The sequence below is a fragment of the Stegodyphus dumicola genome, chromosome X1 (assembly GCF_044657685.1).
Source record: "Stegodyphus dumicola isolate Sdum_Otavi_A_Nest chromosome X1, ASM4465768v1".
Lineage (NCBI taxonomy): Eukaryota > Metazoa > Arthropoda > Arachnida > Araneae > Eresidae > Stegodyphus > Stegodyphus dumicola.
Window position 1 is genome coordinate 241691236 of NC_140780.1, and position 26085 is coordinate 241717320.

At 33.4% G+C, this 26085-nt stretch overlaps 1 protein-coding gene across 2 annotated transcripts in view; it reads right to left on the reverse strand.

The window, feature by feature from the left end:
* Window positions 1-36: 36 nt before the first annotated feature.
* Window positions 37-26085, reverse strand: part of Synj (synaptojanin) — a 227582-nt gene continuing 201533 nt past the window's right edge. For both annotated transcript variants that reach the window (XM_085807291.1, XM_085807290.1), the window contains 3 exons: window positions 19691-19952; window positions 13417-13586; window positions 37-3824 (listed from right to left, as the gene is read on the reverse strand). In XM_085807291.1, coding sequence (XP_085663417.1) covers window positions 3432-3824; window positions 13417-13586; window positions 19691-19952 — 825 coding nt within the window. In that variant the 3' untranslated portion in view covers window positions 37-3431. The remainder of the gene's footprint in view (window positions 3825-13416; window positions 13587-19690; window positions 19953-26085) is intronic.

Below are 26085 nucleotides of genomic sequence, written 5' to 3' on the forward strand. Positions count from 1 at the left end.
AAATCCATAAATGTATGAAATGATAATTTACATAAATCTTGATATGAATCCTATTTATTAACAGCAGTTTTTGAAATACATACTAATACATTTGAATCACAAACTTATTACAATTTTTAACCTCATGACACATAGCATACTTAATAGTCAATATTCACTATATTTACATTTAAACATTATCCATACAGTAAATAATATACCCAGTTCATACACTTTTCAGAATTTCTGGTATGCATTATGCCATACAGTGCTTTTAAAATATTTTATTCTGAATGTATTTACATCTCACAATTGTTATTAATAAAGTGATTTTTCATTATGAAAAGAAATTAAAGAGCTTAAACAAAATCATTAAATAACTATAAAACCAAGTAAAAATTAATAAACTATAAATATAAAAACTGTGTATATTGGAAAATTAAATATATTTAGAGACTAGACGTATTCACAACTTGATACACACATCAGGAATGACTTAAGTATATGAAATAAAATTGCACTTAAAACAAGATGAATTCATCAAAATTATAATCTCATTTTTATTGCACATATATTGATTGCACTTAAATTTAAAAAATAAATCAATTTGAACTTCAGCTTGAAAAAAATACTTGAAACAGCTTGAATCAAGTGTTAATATGATATATCCTTACATTTCATGAGACATGTCGAGCAAAATAAATAATTCAGATTTTATTAAAAGAATAATATTTCCGATTCTAAGAACATTTTAGATGCCCTCTTCAAATACTTGAATTGTTCCACAGACAAGGTTTTATACTTGCATTTAATTTTATTTTTTTCTTTTCTTGTCACTTTTTATTTAAGATTTTATTGCATTTTTAATGTAGCCTTTGATTTAGTTATTAAATCACTATTTCCAAAATTGCTGACTTCCAAAGATTAACCAAATTGTATTCATTTAGGAAATAAAAGCATACTTATAAAAATTTAATTGAAAAATTATACATGTCATTCCAGGAACTGGTTGTCATAAAAATTTATCATTCTTATATGCTTGAAAAATCTAACAGATTTTATCATGATTTATACTGATTGCACTTTTTTTTTTGAAAAGTATTGAATAAATTCTATTTTTATTGAATATTAATTTTAGTAATATGAATTTAGAGATATATTTACTGCATAAACGAAAGGCAAATTGTGATTAAACAGTATCTTGCTTAAATATTTGCCTTTTTGTGCATTTTCAGTCCATATCGAGAAAATTTGTGTCTTTCTGGCATAAATAATACAAAATACAACTTAATAAATATCAAAAGGATCTAGTTTCTCATGATCCTGAGATTTTTCCTTCCATTTTCTGTTTCAATAAAGTCAGTCCCAAACAAAATGGCTGAACATAAATAAGTATTAAAATGAATTGTCATCAAAATATTCCAAATTTCCATTTGTACTGTTAATGGAGATTTGGACTATTTTCATGACATACTCTTGCTGCTGAAGTATTTGTCAGCTTATATTATGCAAAAGATACTCTTAAAATTATATTTACAGTATATACATATTTTCCTATTAATATACAGAACTTGTGCATGAGCTATTATTAATTCACTGTGCAATTACATAAAAAGAAAATACAGAGGTCATTTCTTAATACAGTATCTAAGTAATACAGAACACCCCAGAAAATGTCTTTAAAAAACTTAGAATAAAACATCATCACTTTGGAAAGTAATAAAAAACACATCTGATTTAAACATTTGTTAGATATATAAAATGTAACTGAAAAAAGTACAGAAAAATTCGAGTACAATCAACTCCCAACAAACTGGGCCTTATCTAAGAAAAGGCTATTCCTGTCTATGACAGAAGAAAGGGAAAGTAATGATCATAATAATACAAAAGTTTCTGCCGAAAAATGTGGCAACTGTGACCGCAGAAGATGCCACAACCTTTTATAGCTTATTTTCTTGAAAGCTAGTGACATTGTTCCCTTATTTAAAATGCATTGTTTTAACATTCATTTAATTTTCAGGACTAAATACAGATATCATAAGATTATTCCTCTTTCCTGTGTTTTTAACTGTGTTCTGATAATGCATGATTTTGAGTTAACTGTTCGACTCCCATCCTCAGTAAGTTGAGAGTTGACTGTAATTGAAAATTTGACTTACCAAGGAAACTTTTAACTCATAAAGCTCAAATAACAGTTCTATGGTATGTTTGGAATGTAGAAATTCAGAAAGGAAGCTCATTTGAATAAAGCATTTAAATAATAATTTGTTAATAGAGAAAATTAAATTCTTGTATTTCTTCATTCAAATCCATAAATAATATTTGCTGTTTCGAAACTGCACTACGATTAAAATGAAAAAATACAGAGTGTTTCACAACGACTGCAAAACCTGTGTCTATTGAATGATTGGCTTTTCCTGTGGTTCCGCTTAGAATAATGTAACAAATATGGTAGCCTTTCATAAATATAAGTAAATTATCATTTTGTAAACAATTAAAAAAACTTATTAAGCTAAAACATATAAAAATGTCACTATGCAAAATTGTATATATGTGGGAATCAGCTTGAGTTCAAGCATCAAAATAATAGGCAAATTTATGCATTTTGATTGGTAACTATGCAATTTCTGATGCTTCAGCATCTTAGCCTTTTTGGCAGACAAAACTTTTAATGATATTGATAGAAGGATATATAAAATTAATTTGCTAAATTAAATAGTTTAGTAATAAACAAGAAACATTTCTTGATCATATTTTGAAAACTGAAGAATAGAATTTCTATTTTAGATAATTATATATATGAATTATAACTAATGATAGAGCTTTTGCAAACAACTCCCAAAAGTGTCAGTCTTTCTAAAGAAATTTGGTGCATTACAAATTTCAGTTCTAAGGCCAATGAGAATGAAACAAAATTATGCAATAAAACAAATTCCTGAATACAATTAAGATAATTTAAGATTTAGTCAGAAACCAATTTAATAAACACTTACTAGGTCGAAAGGTTATTCTTGTTTTTCACACTCTTCTGAAACTAGTGAGGAAATGACTGAATATGTGTTTTTATTTCATAATTTAACTCATAAAATGTAACTAAATTAAATATTCAAAATGTTTGGATAATTTTCAGTGCTTAAAAAGCATATAATCTTATCTCTGCTAAAGTATCAATTAAAGCACAGTAATTAAATTTAAAGCCTCAAAAGTGCTGGAATAATAGCAATGCAAATTAATTTTCATTAGTCTAAGTTTAAACAAAATTAAGTACATGTGAGTGTAATTTCAAACTGACGAATCTCAGTAACAGAATTTACAAAATACCATGTATAAAATAATAAAACAAAAATAAATTAAATTTATGTATCAAATTAATAGGAAAGCTGCCAAGTTTTTTTTTTTTTTTTTTTTGAAAATAAAACACCCGCATCATAAACCAAGCCAAAATAATAAATTCATTGGACTGACTTACGAGGAACTACAGAAGGAGCATCTTTGGTTTGCTGAGAAGGAGCAGATGATCGAGCTGGAAGTGGAGGGGGTTGACCAACAGCAGAAGCAGCCAGATGTTTAGGCCGCAAGGGAATAGGTGGAGGTTGAGCTGCCTGTTTAGATGATTCTTCAGGGACAGATTGGTGAGCTTCAGCACTGTTGAGTGACTGCAGCAAATCTTGATGAAAAGGAAGAGGTGGTGGTGGGCCGGATGGAGGGGGAGCAGATATATAATTGTCTTTTTCATCATTATACTGGATTTCTGCTGTAGCTATTTTCTCTTTTTCTGAAGTGCATGTTGAATCATTCACAGCCTTAGATTTATCGTTCATACTACCATCTGTATGCCTCGACAGCTGTTAAATGAAAAAGAGAGCTATGTTAATAAATTCATTCCACGTTTTGCACTGCTACTTGGGGTTGTTTTGTCTTAAATGAACTTTATCAAATGAATAATTTTTCCCTGCAAAATATTTTATTTCACACACTTCTCCAGTTACTTTTTAATTTTTCTGCTTAAGCTTCATGAATTCAACCACATCAGCATTGTCTTTAATGTCTAGATATACACATAATGCTTTTTTTTTTTTTTAGGGATCCAGGAAAAAATAGTACAAAATTCTGCAAATCATGTGTTTCTTTTTAAAAAGATACACAAGGTGCAGGGTGGGATGTCAGAATTTCATCACTGGTTATGCAGGTTATTGTCCCACTACATTAACTATGCAGCTCCATTCTAGTTTTGAGCTACAGCAGTCCGGGGATGGTCCGAGAATCTAGCACCAAACCACTAGTGAAGGCTTTTGGCTTCCTAGTATTTCGAGTGTTCCTATGCCATGCCAACACTATATACTTAACACATATGCAGGACTAAAATCCAAGCTCATCAGTATGGCAGACAGTGTCACTAACAACCATACTGATAAGGCAGCGAAACATAAGGACTAGAAAACTATAAGCAAAGTTACATTGAAAAGTAATATTTGTAGTCTATTCTTGTAATGTACACTCCAATTCTGATGTGCAGTCATGTTACTGAAACCAGAGTCTGCATCCATAATTTCACTTTCTTGCATCACAGAAAGGTATTCAAAAATTAAATAAATGTATCAAAAGTTTAAAAATGCATGTAAGATGAGAATGTACTTTAAGATAATCAAAGAGAGTACCTGAAATGTGCTTATTATGTTCCCCCTGTATACCTAGCCATGGCTAAATATGAATGACCAGTTCATAAGTTATATTTTATTGCATAAGCAAAATTTTAATAGCAGCATTATTTTTAATAGTTCTATCTTCACTTCAAACTGTAAATGATATAATACAAATGCAGCACAGTCTCATTTATCTGACACAAGCAAGACCGACTAGTGACTAGAAACACAGAATTATTAAAGTGGATTTTTATGTATATATATAAACTTGGTGAAATACAAGACATATGAATACCACACTTTGAAATCAATAATTTTATGTCTCGGCTAATAAAATTATTTCATTAGAAAAAAAAGATGTCTGTTCCAATACATACTGCACAATATTAAAAAAGTATACTGTTATGGATATTAAATGCTATAATGTACATACTCTATAAAGTTTAACAAGCTCCTTTGCAAAGATGTTAGTACTAATAATGATCACATTTGCAATTCTGAGTGAGAACTGAAATTCATTTTTAAGCAATAGATAGGATCAAAAATCAAAACTAAATAAATACATAGGGTCCCAAATTTTCCCTCATAATTTTATCTTCCCTTCACGGAAAGGGAAAGTTGGGGGGGGGGCTCTACACTGTCTTATCATTCCCTGAATATAGACAAAACACATCTTGAATTATGATGATAATAATATTTCAATAACAGAAATCATAACATTAAGTATGAATTAAGATTTCATAGTCCAATCGGATCCTATATCCATGGTTTCAGTTAGTAATAGTTAACAAAAAAGTCCTTTGAAGTTTCAAAATGTAATCTAAGTGATAAACAGTATATGGTGATATCTGAAACAAGCTAAGCACACTGTAAGCAGTTTCAGTTAATAAAGGTCCACAATGGAAGAAAAGTGCCTTTTGAAGTTTCAGAATGTAAGCCAAACAGCATATTGTGATTAACAGCCTACTGCCAAATGTAGTCAATGGGTTGGATTATTCAATTACGGCAAAGCACACAAGGGCTATCTGCCTAAAGGGAGGGATGCCTTCGTAGAGGTCTTTCTAAGGGAAACTGGCTCGTATACATGTTACACATGGAGAAAACCACAAAAACGCCCATGCAGCCAGCCCGTTAGCGGGATTCGAACCTCAAATGTAGTCAATAAAACAAGCTAAGCATTATATTCCCATACTAATCATGATCATAGGCACCGTCCTAATTAATGTAACTAAAGGGGGGCCTGAAAAAGTCATTTTAGAAACCTCATGTATGTTCTCAGGTTATAGGTCGCTGCTCAGAATTATACTTTTTATAACTAATCTTTACTCCATAACAGCTATAAAAGTATCAGCAGAGGACCACAGTCATCAAAACAAGTGGTTCCTGCCCCTCACGCACTTCGAGATTTTCCAGCTGAATTTCTCTCAGCTCTGCTTTTAATAATCTTTCTGTTCTCATAACCAACATTATATCACAGCTCTTGTATCTAGAATTATTTTATGAATGTAAAATGGCTTCCAGACGTAACAATAGGAATGCTACCAGTGCTTCTAAACATAAGAGAAGCTGTGAAGGCTTTCCCATTACTGAGAAGGCAAAAATCTTAAGAGTAAATTCTGCATTGTAGTAATAACAGTACAGTGTATGAAGTGAGATACAGGGCACAGTATGTTACGTTATTATTTATAAATACTTAATGATGTACGACTGTGCCAAGTTTATCAATTGAACTTTACAAAATTTATATATGTTTTACGTGGATATCCCACTCTGTATAGCACTTGTTATTATCCATATACATATGTTCTGCAATGAATTATCCACATACACAGGGCTCACACAATGCCAGATGGTCAGGACTTTGACGTATAGTATTTTACAATTGTCTGTCATTGAGAATTAGGCTGAACATTAGAATTCCTAAATTTCCCCTGTGTAATAAGAAGTTGCCGACAGGCGGCGCTACTAGCGAGCTTTTACTCTCGACTTACTTAATCTTTTTATTTTGTGCACTTGCTGTGCATGTACAGTATTGTGATTGAAAATTTAAAATATTTAAGGGCCAGATAGCTCCTCTATAATAAATGAATAGTAAAATAAATATAGCCTGACAATAATCTTTGTTACTAAAAACAAAGTCAACCAGCTCCTGAATACAGTTCAAATGGGTCCATCGTTGTCGCTGGTAAGCTCTCCCTTTCTAATCTCTATTTAAAATTATAAATATGGAAGTGCTAAAAACTAGGAAAAAGAGTGTTAAAATGTTCACTGACTCGGCATAAAGTTGTTTCGTCATTAGATGTTTCAGATTCAGTTGCGTTGCAACTATTTTAAACCAAAACTAATGGAATTTAATTTTGTATTTTATTCAATTTTCGAAGCATGTAAACCCAAAGAACTGGATAAATAAATTAAGGATAAAGATACAGATGATATTTCTGATGAGTTGCTATAGATGATTAATTGCAAATTATTCATAGTTAAAAATATAATCAATTCTGAACATTCTGTCCCTACTGTGCCAAATAATAATAATACAAATGTGTTTTAGATGTTAAGTTACCAACATTTAATGATTTACATCCGACATTTTCGGATGTTAAGTTACCGACATTTTTGGATGTTATACCGACATTTAATGGCAAAATCGAGAAGTGGATAATGTTTAAGGATATGTTTAAAGCTAGTGTAAGAGAAGACAAATCTATTTCGAATGCAATGAAATTACAATACTTGAAAGCTAGCTGTAAGCTAATGAGAGTAATACAATCTAGTTCTATTTCGGATACAAATTTTGATATTGCATGGAAACTTTTAGAAGATAGGTACTCGAATAAGTGTGAGCTTTTAAGTGCTATAATAAAAAAGCTTTTGAATCAATTAAATATTAGTGAAACATCTAGTTATATTCTAAATTTAACTGATGTAACAAACGAATGTATTTTAACTTTGAATATTTTAAACTTCAAAGTAGAAAGCTTATTGGAAATAATGATAGTATATTGAATAGTGAATAAGTTTGATAAATCGATTCGATACTGGTGGAAAAAAGATTTAAAAAACTAATTAAAGAATTCGGTAAGATTAAAAGAATTCGGTACGATTGAATAACTACTTTTCTTTTTACAAGACCAAGTGAGAACGCTTCAATATCGTAAAATAAAAGAGGTAAAAGAAAAGTAATAATTTTTAACATAAATTTATGAGTATGATATCCACTTCTATTACGAAGAACATAAATTTGAAGTGCTATGGTGAAGAATTTCATTCATTACTTAAATAATAGAATTCGTAAATCTTTCTATCAATGACAGGTGTGTATCACTGAAAAGAAATAAGCTTTGTTTTAATCATTTGAAAAACCATTCCGTTCGAACATGTTCGTCTAATTATCAATGCCAAAAACGCTGTCACATTTTGAAAATGAAAAACAAAATAAAATCGAAAGTGCTCATATTTCAAAGCCCGAAGTAGTTTGGAGGAAGAAAACTGTCAGTCTCAATCCGAATGGTGAAAATTTTATTTGGCTCTAAAGAAAGTATTTTCACACGCACAGCTGTAAACAAAATGCATCAGGCAAAGAATATTTTGCTTTCTACTGCAATAAGAGATTGTTATGGTGAATTAACATCAGCTTGATGCTTTGTGTGATGTAGGTTCGATGATTTCATTCTTAACCATTAAATGTGTTAATTCATTAGGGATTACAACAAAAACAAAAAAACAAAAAAAAAAAAAAAATCTGTTGTGGTTTCTGAATTAAATAATACGAGAATAAATAGAAATTCTAAAGTATGTGCTTATATTTCAAATGATATTGACTTTGAAATGAGTTTAAAATTTTAGCGGGCGCCTAAAATTTCGGACTCCATACCAATAAATAATGCAGAAGTTCCAATTAAGCATTTACCTCAAAACATTAAGTTTGCTGATCCAAACTTTTATAAAAGAGGAAAAAATTGATGCAATATTAGGCACACAGGTGTTTTAACATATCTTAAAATTCGGTCAAGTTAACCTTGCCGCACCTATATCCAGCTTTGTCATTCAACACACCAGATTCGCCATCCCTCTCCATGCTGCACTGTCAAGGGAAGTCAAAGTAATGGTCGGCGGGCTAATAGTCTACGCTGCTGGAAACGTCAACACAGAGTACGAGCGGATACTGGGGGTGCTGCAAACATGCCCATTTCCAAACTAATGGTCCGTGATATGGTTTTACAATTTTGCAGGCTGACCTCAACTTTTCTCGAGTGTTAGTCACGGAGGGAGTTGAGATCCTGAGACAACTTTTCTTTTATACAGTGCTTCAGATGTCGTTTCTCCTTCCTGCATTGTCTCAATGCATTGAAATACTAATCATTTGCATATCCTAACCTCTTCTTCCTTTCATGCGATTTTGACATTCGTCAGATCATTCCTTCCTGGTGTTGCAAATTTAATGGCCAGCAGTGTACTTAGATCTATCAATAATGTTAAAACTAATGAAAAGCCTATAGTTCACCTTACATTTAGCAAGTTGAGATGGTGGAACTCTATTTATTTAGGTCAATCCAACAAGGTGAGTTTGTAGATGAAATGAAACATCTTGAGATAGATGCCTCAGCACCCAGCAACAGAAGGTAAAATCATTAAACTGTTATTTAGATAAAGTCAATGTTCTAAGGGTTGGGGGCAGACTGAAACATTTGGATCTCAGTACATATGAGAAAAATCCAATTATTCTGCCTGATAAGGAATTATTCACTTTAATATAATTGTGAGATATTATCATTTCAAGCATTTTCATATTGGTTCAAATGCATTATTTTATCATATTCGACGTAAATTTTAGCTCTTAAATGGCATAAATGTTTGTTGTAAAATTGTTTTTCAATATATAACTTGTTCCAAACAACAAACCTGTTTTTGAGAGTCAGATAATGGGCCCAAAGAACAAGTAACATGTTCCTACCCATTTAGTAATGTTGGAACTGATTTTTGTGGACCATTCCACACTAAATCTAAAAATCTGTACAAGGGAAAACTGAACAAAGTGTATGTATGCATACTTGCATATTTAAGCACCAAAGCTATCCATTTAGATTTTGTCTCTGATCTCACTTCAGATGCCTTTATAGTCTATTTGAAACGATTTTTTAGTAAATATGCAAAATTATTCAGTGACAATGCAAAGAATTATCTGGTTACGAGTATTGAACTAAAAAACTGCATAAATTGGTTAAACACCCAGATAAAATATTGACTAAATACCTGCTAAGTGAAAATATTGAATGGAGGTTTATCCCTCCTAAATTACCAAACTTCAGCGCCCTTTGGGAAGCTAGGGTGAGATCTTTGAAGTTTCATTTGAAACAAATTATCCGCAATGCTCATGTGTTTCTTGAAGAATTCAAAATCTGTAATTCTAGACATTGAAATCGTGTTACATTCTAGACCTCTTACTCCCTTATCATCCATGTTTGATAATTTTGAAACCTTATCTTCTGGACAATTTCTCATAGGGAGGCCTTTAACTTCAATAGCTGAACCCCAACTTATTGAGATATCAGAAAATAGGCTCTAAAAATGACGAAATATAGTCAACAAATTTGGAAGTTATGGAAGACAGACTATCTGAATAACCTTCAGTAATGCAGTAAGTAGATGTTTACTAAAGATAATGTTAAAGTGGGTTTGCTTGTAGTCAAAGATAAGCATATGCCCAGTACAAAATGGTTAACACGTAGAATCGCAGAAAAATTTTTTGAAAAGCATACAAAAGTTTGAGTGATTAAAATATTATTACCAGATTTTGTGTTCTTCCTGTGAGTTATAATTAGATTTTATGTGTTGTGTAATGTAATACGTTTCTTTCCAGCGTTTATATTACATTTATGATTTAATGTGTATTTTATGCTATTGTTTACAATTATTTATTATATTGTGGCTTAAAACAGTATATACTAATTGTAATATTGTTTTGAAACCCACAAGGTTTCGAGGTACGGTGTTTAGTACTAACAAGAAGTTGCCGACAGGCGGCGCTGCTAGTGAGTTTTTACTCTCGACCTACTTAAACTTTTTTCACTATACTTATTATTCTGTGTAATTACTGTGTGAGTACAGTATTGTGATTGAAAATTTAAAATGTTTAGTGGCAAGATAGCTCCTCTATAATAACAAAATGATTAATAAATGGAGAGTAAAATAAATGTATTGTGATGATAATCTTTATTGTTAAAAACAAAGTCAACCAGCTCCTGAATACAGTCTAACATGTAAAAGACAAAAACTACATTGCAAATATGCAATAAAGATCATATTTATTACCGATGGATACTAAGCTACTTTTGAACGAAGAACTGGTCTAGTGTATTCACATTAATCCTATCAATAAATATATTAAAACTGTGCTAAATTATGTTTTAACTGCTAACAAGGGAAGTCTCATTATTTTTTTTAATATGTATCTGCTTTTCTACAAATATATAGCAATAAAAATTAGAAATTAGCAGTTAATTTGCTGTAGATAAGCAAATAAAATATGAATACACAACTGCAAAGCTAAGTAAAGTAAAAACAGTTTGATGACTTAACTTCAAAGTGGAAACTGCAGAATTGGTAAAACACAGGCAGTGGTTTCGCCTATGCAGTATTTACACCAAATAAATATTAAAAATTGCCTGAATATGTAAAAAATACTCTAAGAATTGCATACAAATTTGCTTATTTGGAAGTAGAGAATGTTAAAAAAATTAGCTGTCAAATTTGATAGTTGAAATTATGTAAATACAACTATATTTGGCAATGCAGTGCTGTTTTATGACTTTTCCAGAATTTCAAAATATTGCCAAAGCTTTCCCAGAAAATTTGCCTTTTTCAGTCAAAAAGTTAACACAATAATTTTATTCTTGATGCTCTATACGGATTTAGCAGACAATTTTTACATTTTTTCTTTCTTACCCCTTTTCCTTTCTTATATATAGAATCAGTTGTATTGAAACCAATTTACTTGCAGTTCAATTCTGACAGGCCTTTCTTTAAAGACATGATTTGTTGCTATGAGCATAATCTTTTACACAACAATATTGCATTTTAACCACAAACACATGAATGAAAAAATTAATAAGGGCCTTTCTATGTAAATTAAAAAGAGATTAGTTTCCCCTATCATCATCCTTAATGGTATGATATCCCCCCGAGCTGTTTTCTATCTCAAGATAAGATTAGGAGGGAGGAACGATTCCTAGATACTGTCCAGAATCTTTTAATCAAATGGATATGTTCATTAGAAGTTCAGCCATATGCCTATGAATAGCCATCTAGTCTTCACATCGTAGTGAGGCAGAAGTGATATACATTTGAATGTTTAATCAGGAAACAAAAGTTAGAAAACTCTAATATGACTTCTCTGATAAATAGATAAGCACCAGCATAAGATAGCAGCACCAGGACAAATATAATAATGCACAGATTGATGCATGCAAATGCCATGCAGTAGCAGCTTCCAGTCTCTGATCTGAAATTCAGTGCTCCATTATCAGCACACACAAATTCTCACTGGTTGGCTCAGAGAGGTTTGTAGTAAAGCCATCTTTCAGAAAGAGTGATATTAAAATCAAAGCATCAACGTGAATGCTTGCAGTACTCTTGCAGTAGTACTTGATGTAATGAATGATACACTAATAGGTTGTTTTTGGTGTCAGCAATAATAATCTCCAAGGGAGAATCTAAAGTCAATATGCTTATTGAACTGATTCTTGAGCAACAAATAACCTGTGCATGCAGATAGCACCCCCCTAGACTAGGTAGATTACACATTGAACTTATAATGCTTTTGCAAAGCACTGCATATCATTCTCTTTCATATACACCATATGTCAAATTTTTATTTTGACTCATGGAACCTTGGGATTCTGCGGAACACCATTTGAAGATCACTGCTACAGACAATATATCTTTTGAAGATCCGTGGGAAAATTTTAAACTGATTTTAAAAAGATTACAGCTTTTATTTGAAGTTAAAAATGTTTTATCTGATAATCAATATGGTATTATGCCCAGGTGGGGCACTGAAAATGAACTTCATGACATTATCAATTACATAAGAAACAATCGATGACAAGAGCATGTGATCGCAATCTCAATCAACATGAGCGGTGCTTTGGATTTCACAGTCTTGCCCTCCCTCTTTCGTGGTCACAATACAAGAAATCCTCAGGGAACACAATATGCGATCAGAAGAGAACTAAAGGCACAAAAAAATTTACATACTAAGATATTACTCAAAATTAATATAAACCTTGCCGTATAGCACATGGAACTTCGCAAACTTTTGCAATTTTTCATTGCAAGTTTTCTGCATTGCATTACTCATACTTCACAGTTTAGTTGTACTCCGATGTAACCACAAATGTGTGATTGTATCAGTCAATATGTATCAAAAAGCAATTAGTATTATGCTAGCATTTGATAGATTTAAAAAATTGAATAAAAATGTTCAAAAATTTATTTAAATAAAATCAAACTCTTTTAAAACATAATTCATATGGAAATCTCATCAATATGTAACTAATTATTGCAGTGAAACATCCCAAAGACAATCTTGTATGGCTTCAAAAATTTCTGGTCTACTTTCGAGGTGGTCTCATCAGATTGATTGTTGATGATGTTTAATACTGATATTTAAATTATACTCTCAGAAACACTTAACATTTTGAAAGGTGGTCACTGCAAAAGGTTAACTACATGTTATCTCAATGCATGATAGATATGAAGCGTATAAAAATTTTAAAAAATCTATTACTCTTACTTGTGGAGGAGGAGGACGTTGTGGAGCAGAGGGCCTAGAAGGTGGAGGAGGTCTTGGAGGTAATTTAACAGGAGAAGATTTTAATCTTTCACTACCTCCATCTGTGAAAGGTGAACTTCTGCCAGATGAGGGCTGTGACTTGGACACATCATAATCTGAATCATTATATCCTACAGATACAACTAATTATAAGATTACAAGATAATTTAGCTTAAAAATAAATAATCCATCATCAAACTCATCAAATCACAAATAAAAAATTTACGTCAAATTTTAGCAACAAACAAAAATCACAAATCAAATCATATAAAAATGTTATCACCTGTATAAAAGGAAATGGGTAAAAAGAAGCTGTTCAATCAAAATGAATGCACTGAGCTGGTATAAAAAAATCTCTTAAGTTTTTGGGAATAGCAAAGTATTACTTTTGGGGATAGCAAAGTCCTGACTTATTATGTTTGTAGACGAAGCAAAGTATTACTGAATTTACAACAGGAATGAGTGTTTCGAAATGTCATTTTGTCGTTAAAACAAGCTACAAAATCTGGAAAAGCAATTCTGCATATGCTTGGAAGTTACTGTAAAAAGAACACTATAGCAGATGATAATCAATATAGTTTTCACTTATTTTCTTATGTAATTACCACACTCTGCAAATGAAAAGAACAGAGTGCCAATATTATACACAGCCATGTATCTGCTTGAACCATCACTTCTTGATGAATTCTATAGAATTATACATGCATGAAAACTATTCAAATCACTGTGCTACCTTCACGTCAGATGCAATGATGCAAAGAATATTGTTGCACACAGGTCCGACAAAGGTTGATAAAATTTATTTTATCAACAGGAACCCTACAAAGTTCTGGAATTTTCCACAGAAATACTTGTACAGGTGTTCACTGTATCACAGAGAATGATCAGTAGTTACCCTTCAAACTATGAAGAATGTTAAACACAAGGCGATGAATGAAATAATTAATCCAGGCTTTTAGATGTATTAAATATGATAATTTTGGTCACGACATCTTTTAGTCAAAGTATACAATACACAAATTTTCAAAGTAAAATTCAACTAGTAAATTTTCTTTTAACTTCCTAAAACTTTCAAAAGGGAAAAAAGAAAAAAAAAGTGAGTAAGTGTGTGGGGGGAGGAAGGCTTCTGTGATATGCAAAATTAGCAGAGAAAATATTATTATCAGGTTATTTAATAATCTATTTCTCAGAAAAGAAAAGGAAAGAAAGGTAACAAAAGGAAAGGAAAGAGAGGTCGATTTAAGATTTAAGGATCGTATAAAAATTTTATGAAACACAAATTTTTGCTTTGAGCTTTTTTGTAATCAGTATTTGGAGAATAGCATTTTTAAATTAAAGTTTTGCAAAAGTAAAAGGCGTACTTTAGAAATACATCCTTGGAAACTTAAGGAAGGGGGGTTTAACTCAAGGAAGGAGAGTGAATCCTTGGCAGTCATACTTCTCCCATCATGATGACTAGTCACGGAACCTTTTTTTTTAAAAAAAAATTTGTAGCCATATTCTTTTGCATATGCATGCGCGAACAGAACATCTAAAAAGATTCCTGGATTACCATTCATTTAATTTAGTAAACATATTTAAATATATCCCCCTGTTATGCATTTTTCTATTTCAAATGTTTAAAAAAAGAACTTAATACTAGTAGTCAAATTATATTAAACACATTTTTCTGTTAATAATTAATATCACTGTTCTTTAACACGCAATAGGATTTAAATTGTGATATTTGAACACTTTAAAGAATTTGTCAGTAATCATGAAAATTAAAAAAATGATTTTAACTATTTTTATGAATTGTAAACGTGTTAAATACAGTAATTTGTGTTCTTATGTATTACTTCATTATATATTTCTTTGTATTGTGAACTCTCATAAATGTAATTTGTGCATTTATTCAATATAAACTGTTCTGTTGTTATAGATTATTTCATAAAATGTGCCTTTACTTAAAACTTATCAATTTCTGTTCAATATAGCAATAAAAGTAAGTAAAATATTTGCCATTATCAGGGCTTAATTTCTAAAATTAGCAGTCTCGGAGCCCTGTAAAAGACAATCAGGAAAGTGTAACAAAAATAAAGAAACAAAATAAATAATAAAGACATAAACAATTAAAATAATTAGTTTAATGAAATGTACATATAAATAAAAAATTATAAATTATTAGATTGATGATAAATAGTTTAATAAAATATAATACCAGACCTTCACTTATTTGGGACTCCAACTGGAATTACAATTTTACTCAAAAACAAGAACTAGTCCAATGGTCTCCGGCTGAATTTAAGCCTTGAATATATAGTATAATGCACTATTTCAATGGATGATATCATAAAAGATCATTCTATTTCCAGCACGCCAATGAATAAATAAATAAGTAAAATTGTTAAAGCATCATTAACAAGAACAAAGAGAACCTAGAAACAGTATGAAAGTATGGAAGGAAATTTTAACGGAAATACATAAGCATGAAAACAAAGAGAGAAGGGCCCAACACTATCCGACCATGACCCTTTGCCGATACTATTCTAGCTATCAAGCAAAATATGACAGACCCCCCCCCAAATTCAAAGGGCTTGATTTGTAAGCTGAGAACAAATGTAAAGTTCTGTACAAATAGTAATTTTAAGGCCTTTAAAGGTTGTGCCTAAGGGATTACCCTCGGATTGTTCAGCTGATGAAATACATGAGAAGCTTGTTAAAACTAGATATAAAGTTAGGAAAGCGGTACCGATGAGCAGAATAGGATTATAACTAGGGCCCCAATGCCATGTTTTCAAGCTCAAATTGAGAAATGCCCTGGAGTTGAGCAGATATATGAAATTACAAAGTTTATGAATTTTTATATAACTATTGTGTCTTATAAAACCAAGGAAAGCATAATCCAGTGTCTAACTATCAACACTTGCACCATTCTTCGGACACATGTAAATTGAAACCCAGATGAGTAAAGTGTGCAGGTTCGCACAAGGCGGAAAACTGCTCGGGTAAGCGCCTCGAAACTGTCAAATGTCGTAACTATCTACAAGAAGGACACACTGCAAAGTATCGTGGGTGTCTAAATTTCCTAGGAATATTTCTAATAATGTAAATGCTAAAACTGGAAATGTAAACCAATCATTTGTTCAAACTAAAGCAGCAAATGCTGTACCAAACAAAACCTATGCTAGTGCTGTTCAAAATGATGCTAATAATGATAAAAGTACTGTTGTCAATGATAAAAGTAGTTTTAATGATGTTAAAAAGTCTGTCGATATAGGCCTAGGAGCCTTTGCTGCCATTATTAAGTTTCTAAAAGAACTATGCAATATGTTTAAAACTTGTTCAATCGCGAGTATACTTTAAAAAAATATCAGACAGAATGCCTGAATTACAGGCTACTAAATATACGATTGACAAATTGTTTATATTGTTTGGATTATTTGAAGACATTTTTGGTTCCTGTAATAGTTTGAATAATGAATAGTGTTGTTTATAATTGTATTACTGAAATAATAATTGTATTACCATGAAACGCAAATGGATTATCCTGTAAGATTAATGAACTTAAGGATTTTGTAAATGAGAAGACCCCCGACCTTATGTTCCCCGACCATTGGATTTTACTGACAATATGAAGATGTCCCTTGCTCCCATGTGGCCAAATACACTATTTCTTCTTGATATTTTTCATATGGGGCCAGTATAAAAGTTAAGTATCCTTTATTAAAAATTAGCCCGTGAATAATCTTAAGTGATATATTTCTTAAGCTAGGAATACAGATCTATGACCCATAATTCAAGAGATATTTAGTCATGCAATATTTCGGAAATACTTCTACAGGTTATTTAAACTATGATTATAAGTACATTAATAAAGAATTACTAAATTTCCTCATGTGTGCTTTTGTGGTATTGAGCGGTAGCATGTTTAGCTAATAACTCGAAGATCCGTTCGAAGGTACTCGAAGATTGATCGAATGGGTCTCCAGTCTTTCCACACTTATCCCTTCAGTAGGGAGAATACAAAGAACTATCCCATTTTTCTGCGTATGTTCTCATGCTGTAAGAGGTAGCACATCCAGCCAACATTTCGAAGTTCCGTGTTTCGAATCACAGCCACGCTATAGTGGATATTCATATTTCCTACATCCAAAAAACTTAATGTGTCTGTAACTTTAGAAGAGAAAATGCTGTACAGCTTGATTCTTGTGCACTCAGTATTTATCATCTGTATTCAAGTTATAAGTATTTTTCCCGCTTTCTTGAAGTGCCTTCGTGGTGTAGTGGTCTGCACGTTGGGCGCGTATTCCAGAGGTCCGTGGTTCGATTCCCGGCGAAGGCGTTGCTAATTTTTCACCTTGCCTGCTTCCCCCCCCCAAAAAAAAATCCTAATCTATCTACAGTCGCGCCCGAACTAAAAGGTGTTGGATGATGATTCTCCTCAACCCAGGATTTGGCGATTGGGTCCACTAAAATCCCTAGTCGCCTGCAGAGACATTAGGTATTTTTGGAAAAGCCGGAGAGATAACAAATTAGCAACGCCTTCGCCGGAACTCGAACCGCGGACCTCTCAATTACGCGCTGAACGTGCAGACCACTACACCCCGTAGGCTCACCAAGAAGGTGGGAGAAATACCTTATACGCCCTTTAAAAGAGGTAGTATATAAGGTATTTCTCCCACGCATTTCAGTTTCTTTGTATTGGCATTATTTGTGCAACCTCACACTCAGATGTAAGGCTTTGTATCTTGATAACAGGAGACTAATCCCCTGTTAATTACACCACTGCTGGATAGTTGGCGCCTAGTGACTTTTGGTTACACAATGACTGGCATGGAAGCACATACTGCAAAATCAGAATATTACTAAATCATGTTCTGGAATTTATATTTTCAGATTGCCATGGCATATAACTCATTGTGATCACCAAATTGCTAATAAACAAACTGCTCCAACTCAGAGCTTAAATTGCTGTGGAGCCTACCCCTGGTACTTTTCAGTTTTTCAGATAAATCATAATTCTAGCCGGAGTGCAGCAGAGCCTTAAATAAGAGAGCTCCTGCACTTCTTTAATGCAACTGAACCACAATTTAAGTGGAAAATTCTTCTGATCTCGAAAACTGTATTTTAATAGTAAGTACACCTTAAAAATCAATTCTGACTTGTGAATGCATGTTTGTTTTTTCCTGGGAAACAAACACTTTGACGGAAGTTGAGATTTTCATGGAAAGAAATGCCCCCACCCACATGTCAAAGGCTTATTCTCAAGAAGTACCAGGAATTTATTAGAGTTCATAAATTTTTCTGTTCCAAAAGTACTAGAAAATATCAATTCTAGTTGTACTCATCCAGTGCCAGTGAATTTTTACAGAAAAGAGCACCTGTAACTTTTTAGAACAATGTAGTTAAGTGTGGAGGATTAAAACTCTACCTCATACAGAACCTTATGTTTATTCTCAGTTTACAGATCGGCCCACCAGCGGCCGAGCGGTAAAGTCGCTGAACACTGGTAGTTCGGTCAGAGGTTCGAATCCCGCGAACGGGCTGGCTGCATGGGTGTTTTCGTGGTTTTTCCCATGTGTAACATGTATACGAGCCAGTTTCCCTTAGAAAGTCCTCCACGAAGGCATCCCTCCCCTTAGGCAGATAGCCCTAGTGTGCTTTGCCATAATTAAATACACCAACACCACACCAGTTTACAGATCACCTTTCTGATTCGTGAAAAAATTCTCCCTCTGACTTGTTGACAGCTAAAATTATATTGGCAGGAGATTGTGGTCAGAAAGTGTTGGATTTTTTCCTCTTTATTTTCATGCTTACATGTCTCCGTTAAAATTACCTTTTCTCTTATTGGTCTGCTGAGAAAAGGAATGGTTTTTGCTTCTATTACCAATAGTAGCCAGAGCCTGACTGAGCTGCTTTTGAGTTCAACTCTAATTCCAGCTGAAGCCGCAAATAAGACGATGTTCCGTATTTAAATTTATTATTTATTATTAATTTAATAATTTATTAAATTTTTATTTCTTCACATTTCATTCAATTTTAATTATTAAAAACTTCATTAGTTATTTTGTCTCTCTTTCTGATGACTTTCTACAGGGATCTAGCACTTCTAATTTTATAAATTAAGTGCTGCTTCAACTAATCATCAAATTAAAGTTTAATACTAAATAAACGTGAGCAAGCCGTTTATCAGAATCAGCATATTAAAGTGTCATAAATATTCATATAATGCATAAACAGATTGTGGTACCTTCTAGAACAGAACTCCATTCATTTTTTGAATCGAAACATTTCAAAACTTCCTTGTTGAGTTCTGCAACAGCTTTGTGAAGGGTCTGATGATCATCTTCACCATCAGCTAATTCACAGGAGAGAAAGTCAGCATCATGGGATGCTACTGAACTAGTAGGAGTTAGTGAAACAGTGTTATTTTGACACAATTTTAGAACTTTATAAATGTCTGCACGCCAGTCAGGTGTTTTTAATCGAACTTTTAAAATGCATCCGTTCATCTGAAAAATATATTGACATAATTAGCAATTAATTCAATGTTTTTTATGAATAGTAAAAGGTAATATATTTCAAATTATTCAAAAAGATAATATAAACATGTACTCAGCTTTAAAGACAGACAATTTTAGTAATTAAAAATATTATTTTGATTTATTATGTTCAACAAATAAAACTCATCAGTATTGAAAAACTAAATAGGAAAATAAAAATACCCCCGTAGATGTCGTAAAATTATGCATATAATATCACAGATAGCTTTCTAAACAACAAAACGAAACAAAAATGTTACACTGAACTCATTTTCTATTTTCAGTAAACTCGTAATATCAAGCAAATTATTAACAAAATTAACAGTAAACACTTTAGATTGTACGGTCATTCTCTGCTTTTCCTCATAAAAACTAAATTAGATCCTACAATGAACCTGGCGAATTCTGGCACAGGTGTGAAAAAATACCAGCACAGAAGAAGGGTGAAAGTAACCCTTTATTAAATTCAAATAATTAACAGGAGGGCACTATCTTCGTGCGTTACAATGGCACTATCAACTTGCGGTGAAACTAAAAACGTAGAATATAATTCAAGTCAAAAGTCTAAAATAAGTAGTGCTGGATAGTACGTAAGTTACGCCTAACAGGTTGACTCATAAAAAGCTTTCAAGCGTGATGATAATCCGAAATGGCCAAGAGGCTTACTAGCGTAACAACAACGAAACGTGCGCTGGCTAGCGAAAACACGCTCTGAATAAACTCTAATCTAATCTAATCTAATAAGCCTGGCCTAGGTTTTAGTAGCAACTACTACTCTTACTGCCTATCATGGAATATTGCCCATGGGGCTTGGTAAACAATCATTACATGGAAGGTACCTCCCCGCCAAATAAGGTGAAGCTAGTGAAGTACTTAGTGTACTTATTATCGTAAATAATTTTCAAGTAGCATCCTTGATTTTGCGTATTTCCTTTTGCTGTTAGGGGCTAATAGTAGGTTGGTGCTTTGGCCCCGGCTACAAGCACCGTAAAAAGGGCCTAGCGAACCTAACAGCACGGCCACGTGTCTCTTGTTTCTGCTCTTTACCGATTGAACAATGATGAAAAAGCTCTTTGACTTTCTCGGAGTGCTAATCACGGAGTACGAAGTGAGACCTGATAACAAGCCACTCACTGATAAGGAGAGTATGGAACTACGAGTACTTCGCGGTTTCAGAGCCACACTCTACAAAATGACCCTCCAAGGATCTGAAAACACTGACGTTAAGGAAAATATACCTGCTAGAGACCAAACGGAACCTGCACCATCTATGACCAACTTGGCTGCGGAATCTATGATAGTGGATGAGACACGGACTAGCAGTAAACGCCCGCTCAGTCCCACCATTGAATTCCAGTCGCTAACAGATTTTCCTTTGCTGAAGAAGGAACTCCACTGGACATGGACAGTTCGGATGATGGAAATTACACAGAAATTAAGAAATCTGTCCGGAAAACTAGGCGAACACACGGGAAACGCCGTACTCCGTTTATAAACCCAAAAAATTAAGAAAAATCTGTGAATTCTGTCCCTCAGGAGGAGAAACTTCTGAATCCCGCCCCTCAGGAAGAAGAACCAAGCGATTCGTCTGCCATGATCGACACTGCCTTTCATCAACCAATCAGAGCGGATGGCCCTAACACATGAGGTTGCTACCTAGTAGTGATGATAATGTGACGCCATCTATTGAGGCTGCTGAAAAGTCAGCTCACGCGAGTATGCCTTTGGAAGAAAACCTAGCTCGGCCAATCAACATTTTGGATGTTAGCAAGATCTTTGCATAACGAGGACGATAACTTTACCTACAATAATTATCCTACGTTGTCCATGTTATCAGATATTGTAATAGAGCTTCTCATAAATTTGTAATAAATATATTTTGCGTTCAAAAATGTAGCAGGTGATACGCAACCTCAATGTACTAAACAAAAATAGCAACTTAGTTACTAATTCTTACATAGAGTCATCAGCGCAACCTGCCGCCGGTTAGCACTCATTCAATAATTTCATTCATAGGTTCGATAATAGAACTGATAAAGGATTTTGATGGTTTTCCCCTTCGCATGTACTGAGCAAGTAAAAAATTAATTTTCCGAAATCTTAAATTTTGCTTTAAGCAGTTATAAAACTACACCTTCATCATGCCTCTTCTCCATATCATAAAATACTTCTACACACAGCTATGACCCAAAATATGAACACCTTTTACTTTTGGCAACTTTTATAATAACATCTGTTTAACTTTTTAAAACTTATGGCTAATGGGTATTGTTTGAAATCATATTATAGAATTTATTGATTATGTAAGCATTATCATTGCTTTGCCATAATGATATTGTTCCATGGTACTAAACTTTACCTCATTTGACGAAAATTTTGTGGACCAAAGATCTACGACTACCTTCCCCTTCCTCAAGCAACATTTGTTTTACAACTGCCTTTTGTTGCTGCTTCTGAAGTTTTTGCAATTCTACGCTGAACTGACTTTGTTGTCATCTACACTAGTGAAATAAATTAAGAGAATTTTCATATTTGTTCTCGATCTCCAGAAGTACTGGACAGATTTTAATAAAATTTGGTGTGAACATAGGTTGATATAATACAAATATAACATTTAACAGTTATAACAAAATAAACATTTAACAGTTATAACAAAATAAACATTTAACAGTTATAACAAAATAAACATTTAACAGTTATAATAGACACACAAGTTCGTGTGTAACACTCATGGGAGTCTAAAGGTCTGAAACAGCGGTTGCAGAAGACAAAAAAAGGGGGGTTAATAGGGGGTATGGTCCTTTCTTACAGCCATACAAGCCTCGCAACGTGATGTCATACTGGAAATAAGGTAGTTTATCAGTGCCTGTAACAATTTGTCCCACCCATTCAGCAATGCTGTTTTCAGTTCCCGGATGGTTCTCGGAGGGGGGGGCTGCGAGTTGTAATTGCCCTTCCCAGAGCGTCTCAGACATGCTCTATAGGGTTGAGGTCTGGAACCCGGCTGGCCAATCCATCTGGTGAATACCCTCACTCTCGAGAAATTCGTCGACCAGAAGAGTTCTATGTGGCTCGCGTTATCGTCTTGTAAGATGAACTCGGGGCCCACTGTATCCCGGAAAAGGCGAACATAGGGCTCCAAGACCTCATCCCTATACCTCACACCAGTCCCACACCCTCTGTCAAAGACGTGGAGAGGTGTGCGGCCATCCAGCATGATGCCTGCCCAGACCATGCTGCAAGATAACAGCAAGAAATTCGCAAAGGTGTGCCAGCGAACGCAATTCGTCTTACCCTACACGCACGCCCTTATAAAGCCTGTTTTTCTGCTGGCTCCGCCTACACACACACGTGTACGCTTATGTATGTGTCGTACAAGAATTGTATTTTATCTAGAAGCAGTGGTTTTTCCTTCAGTTCGGTTCTTTTCATGCAATTCGATAAAATATGCAAATTAACTTAATTTATTTCACCAGTGTAGTTATAAGGTATTTCTCCCGCCTTCTTAACGAGCCTTCGTGGTGTAGTGGTCTGCATGCTTATCGGGTAATTGCGAGGTCCGCGGTTCGATTCCCGGAGAAGGCGTGGCATATTTTTCCTGTCTCCTGCTTCTAAAAAATTCATAATGTCTCTGCATAGTAATTCCCTTACGTCTTGTCTGTTTAATTCTGAACCTATTATTTTGCCTAACGTTATAGCTAACAAAATAATCCTCTGTGCTTTTGCCTGTAGCACAAAGAGACCATAATTTTCTCCAAACCACATTCATGATCCTATAAATCCTTTGCTGCTAGTCTTCGCTAATGAGAGCTAAGCAATGGAGAATATTAAAATAATGTTTCAAGAAGCGTTAGTTCTGTGTCACAAGTTACGACATTTACGAATTAAGTTCTACTAGTAGTTAGCTTGATGTTAATTCTTTCCTATATGCTTCGTTCACCACACTAACCGATCAGACCGTAGGATTTTGCAGATTGTGCGACAAGATTAAAACTAAGATATAATCTTAACCAGCAGCTCGATGGAATTGGCCTAGTTGCACTCGAGGCCAGCGCTAGACATTTTGCCGCCCGGTGCAAACTCTGCAACTTCTAAATTCTGCCACTCAGTTTTCTGTTAAATTCTAAAAATTTTTCCGCCGCTAAATTATGCTGCTCAGTACAATTGCGATTACACCGACTTAGGCACCAGCCCTGGTTGCACTGCCATTTGCTGAAAGCAAGTCGCTCACACAGCAAAAGGTCAGATGGTATTGTGACTCTAAAAATGTTTTAGTATTGTAATCACGTCGTAACTATAGCTTAGCAGCAAGTCACTGTAACTGATAATTGACGAGAAGTTTCATCATTTATATTATTATTACTTTTAACTGTACCACAAATAGTGGCCAATAAAGTTTTGAGTTAATTTTCCCTTTAATTTTGCATATCATAATTAGGCGCAATCACAGGTCAACTATTCAACATAAGTTCTTGAGATCAGGAGTTAGGTTTGACAACAAATACTTACGAAGTCTTCAAAACACCTTTGAAATTAATTAGTTGTCAACTCGCGTACGCATTACACGACGCATCTTTTGCAACCCAAGATATTCTGCTCAGAAAACTGTCCCATCAAAGGCCAAGTGGTTAAGATAACTGAATATTAATAGTTTGACCTGGGTTCGAGCCTAGAGAACGGGCTGGATCCATGGTTCGTTTGCGTGGTTTTCTTCACGTCTAACCAGTTTTTCTTAAAAAGTTCTTCATGAAAGCATCCTTCTCTTAGGCAAATAACTCTCGTATGAATTATCATATTCAAATAATGTAATATAACCTAATTGTTCGAAAGATTTTTTTTTTCGATGAGAGACATATATTAAGTAAAAATAATTGTCTACCATATTTAGATTTTTGCATAGTGTCTTGGAAATAAATGCACTGGGTAATTGAAACGCATTTTAAGCGTATTTATCACGCCTATGGTATAAAATAACATATGTAGCAAATGTCACTACTAAATGTAGATAAAATGACATTTTACATAATTCACATTCTTGCGCAGATGATCAAACAACTTCTATAATACAGAAATAAATAAAAGCTTTTATGTACCGTCGACTGGCAATGACGCGCTTTCGTGTGTCTACACTTTATTTGTTATGGACACAGTTTTATAAGAAACTGAAATAATCTATACTGCGCATAACTGAAAATTGTGTTTTTTAGCTGTACCCTCAGAAGCTCAGAATCATCCAGAAATCTTGAGTTGTCTTGGTGACAGCAACTCAGATTATCGATATTAATATAAAAATCAAATTAAAAGATTAATACTTATAGTTTTTAAGTAGGGGTTTGGGGTAGGTTTACATCAAAGTTCTTTCATCTGATACACGAAATGGTGCATATTTATGGTATGGGCCTAAAGAACTAGCACATCGTGATTAATTTAATAATTAGAAGTGTTTCGCAGTCTTCATTAGTTTCAAATATGAACAACAATTTACACATCTTATCTTAAAATAAACTTAATAATAATTTGTGTGATTGAGTAATTACGTATTTGAACTGTAAAACGTACACTAGCTGGTAGCCGAATGCAAAAGTTTGCTACACACTAGTTGAAGACAGCCAAGTTGGAATTCTGATAAACGGGTTGGCTGCATGAGAGTTTCTACAATTTTCTATACCTGTCACTTGCATGCAAGCCAGTTTTGCTTAGAAATTTCTCGACGTTGGGAGGCAGAAAGATGCCGCTTTTGTATAAGGCGTGATTTTACGTATGGGTCCACAGTACTTAAAAATGTCCCCTCGCCTCGCTATAGCAGTAAAAAGTAAATTTTTAAATAAACTTTGATGCAATTTTTGACATTGAAAATTGGCATATAAAATAATTATCAAAATTTGAAAAATTAGAAAAAGAACTCTTACACGTAAATTACTCTGAATTTATAAATTAAAAAAGATGAAGCTTATAAAACATGCAGTTTTGAGAACTTTCATGCTGCAAGGCATTGAGTTAAGCGCAAACATGGAAAACATTCTATCCTTTTTAACTTTCTAGGACGTAATTTTCAGTTGTAAATCAGTTGTAGTTGGAATCAAAACTAATTTAGGTGAAAAGA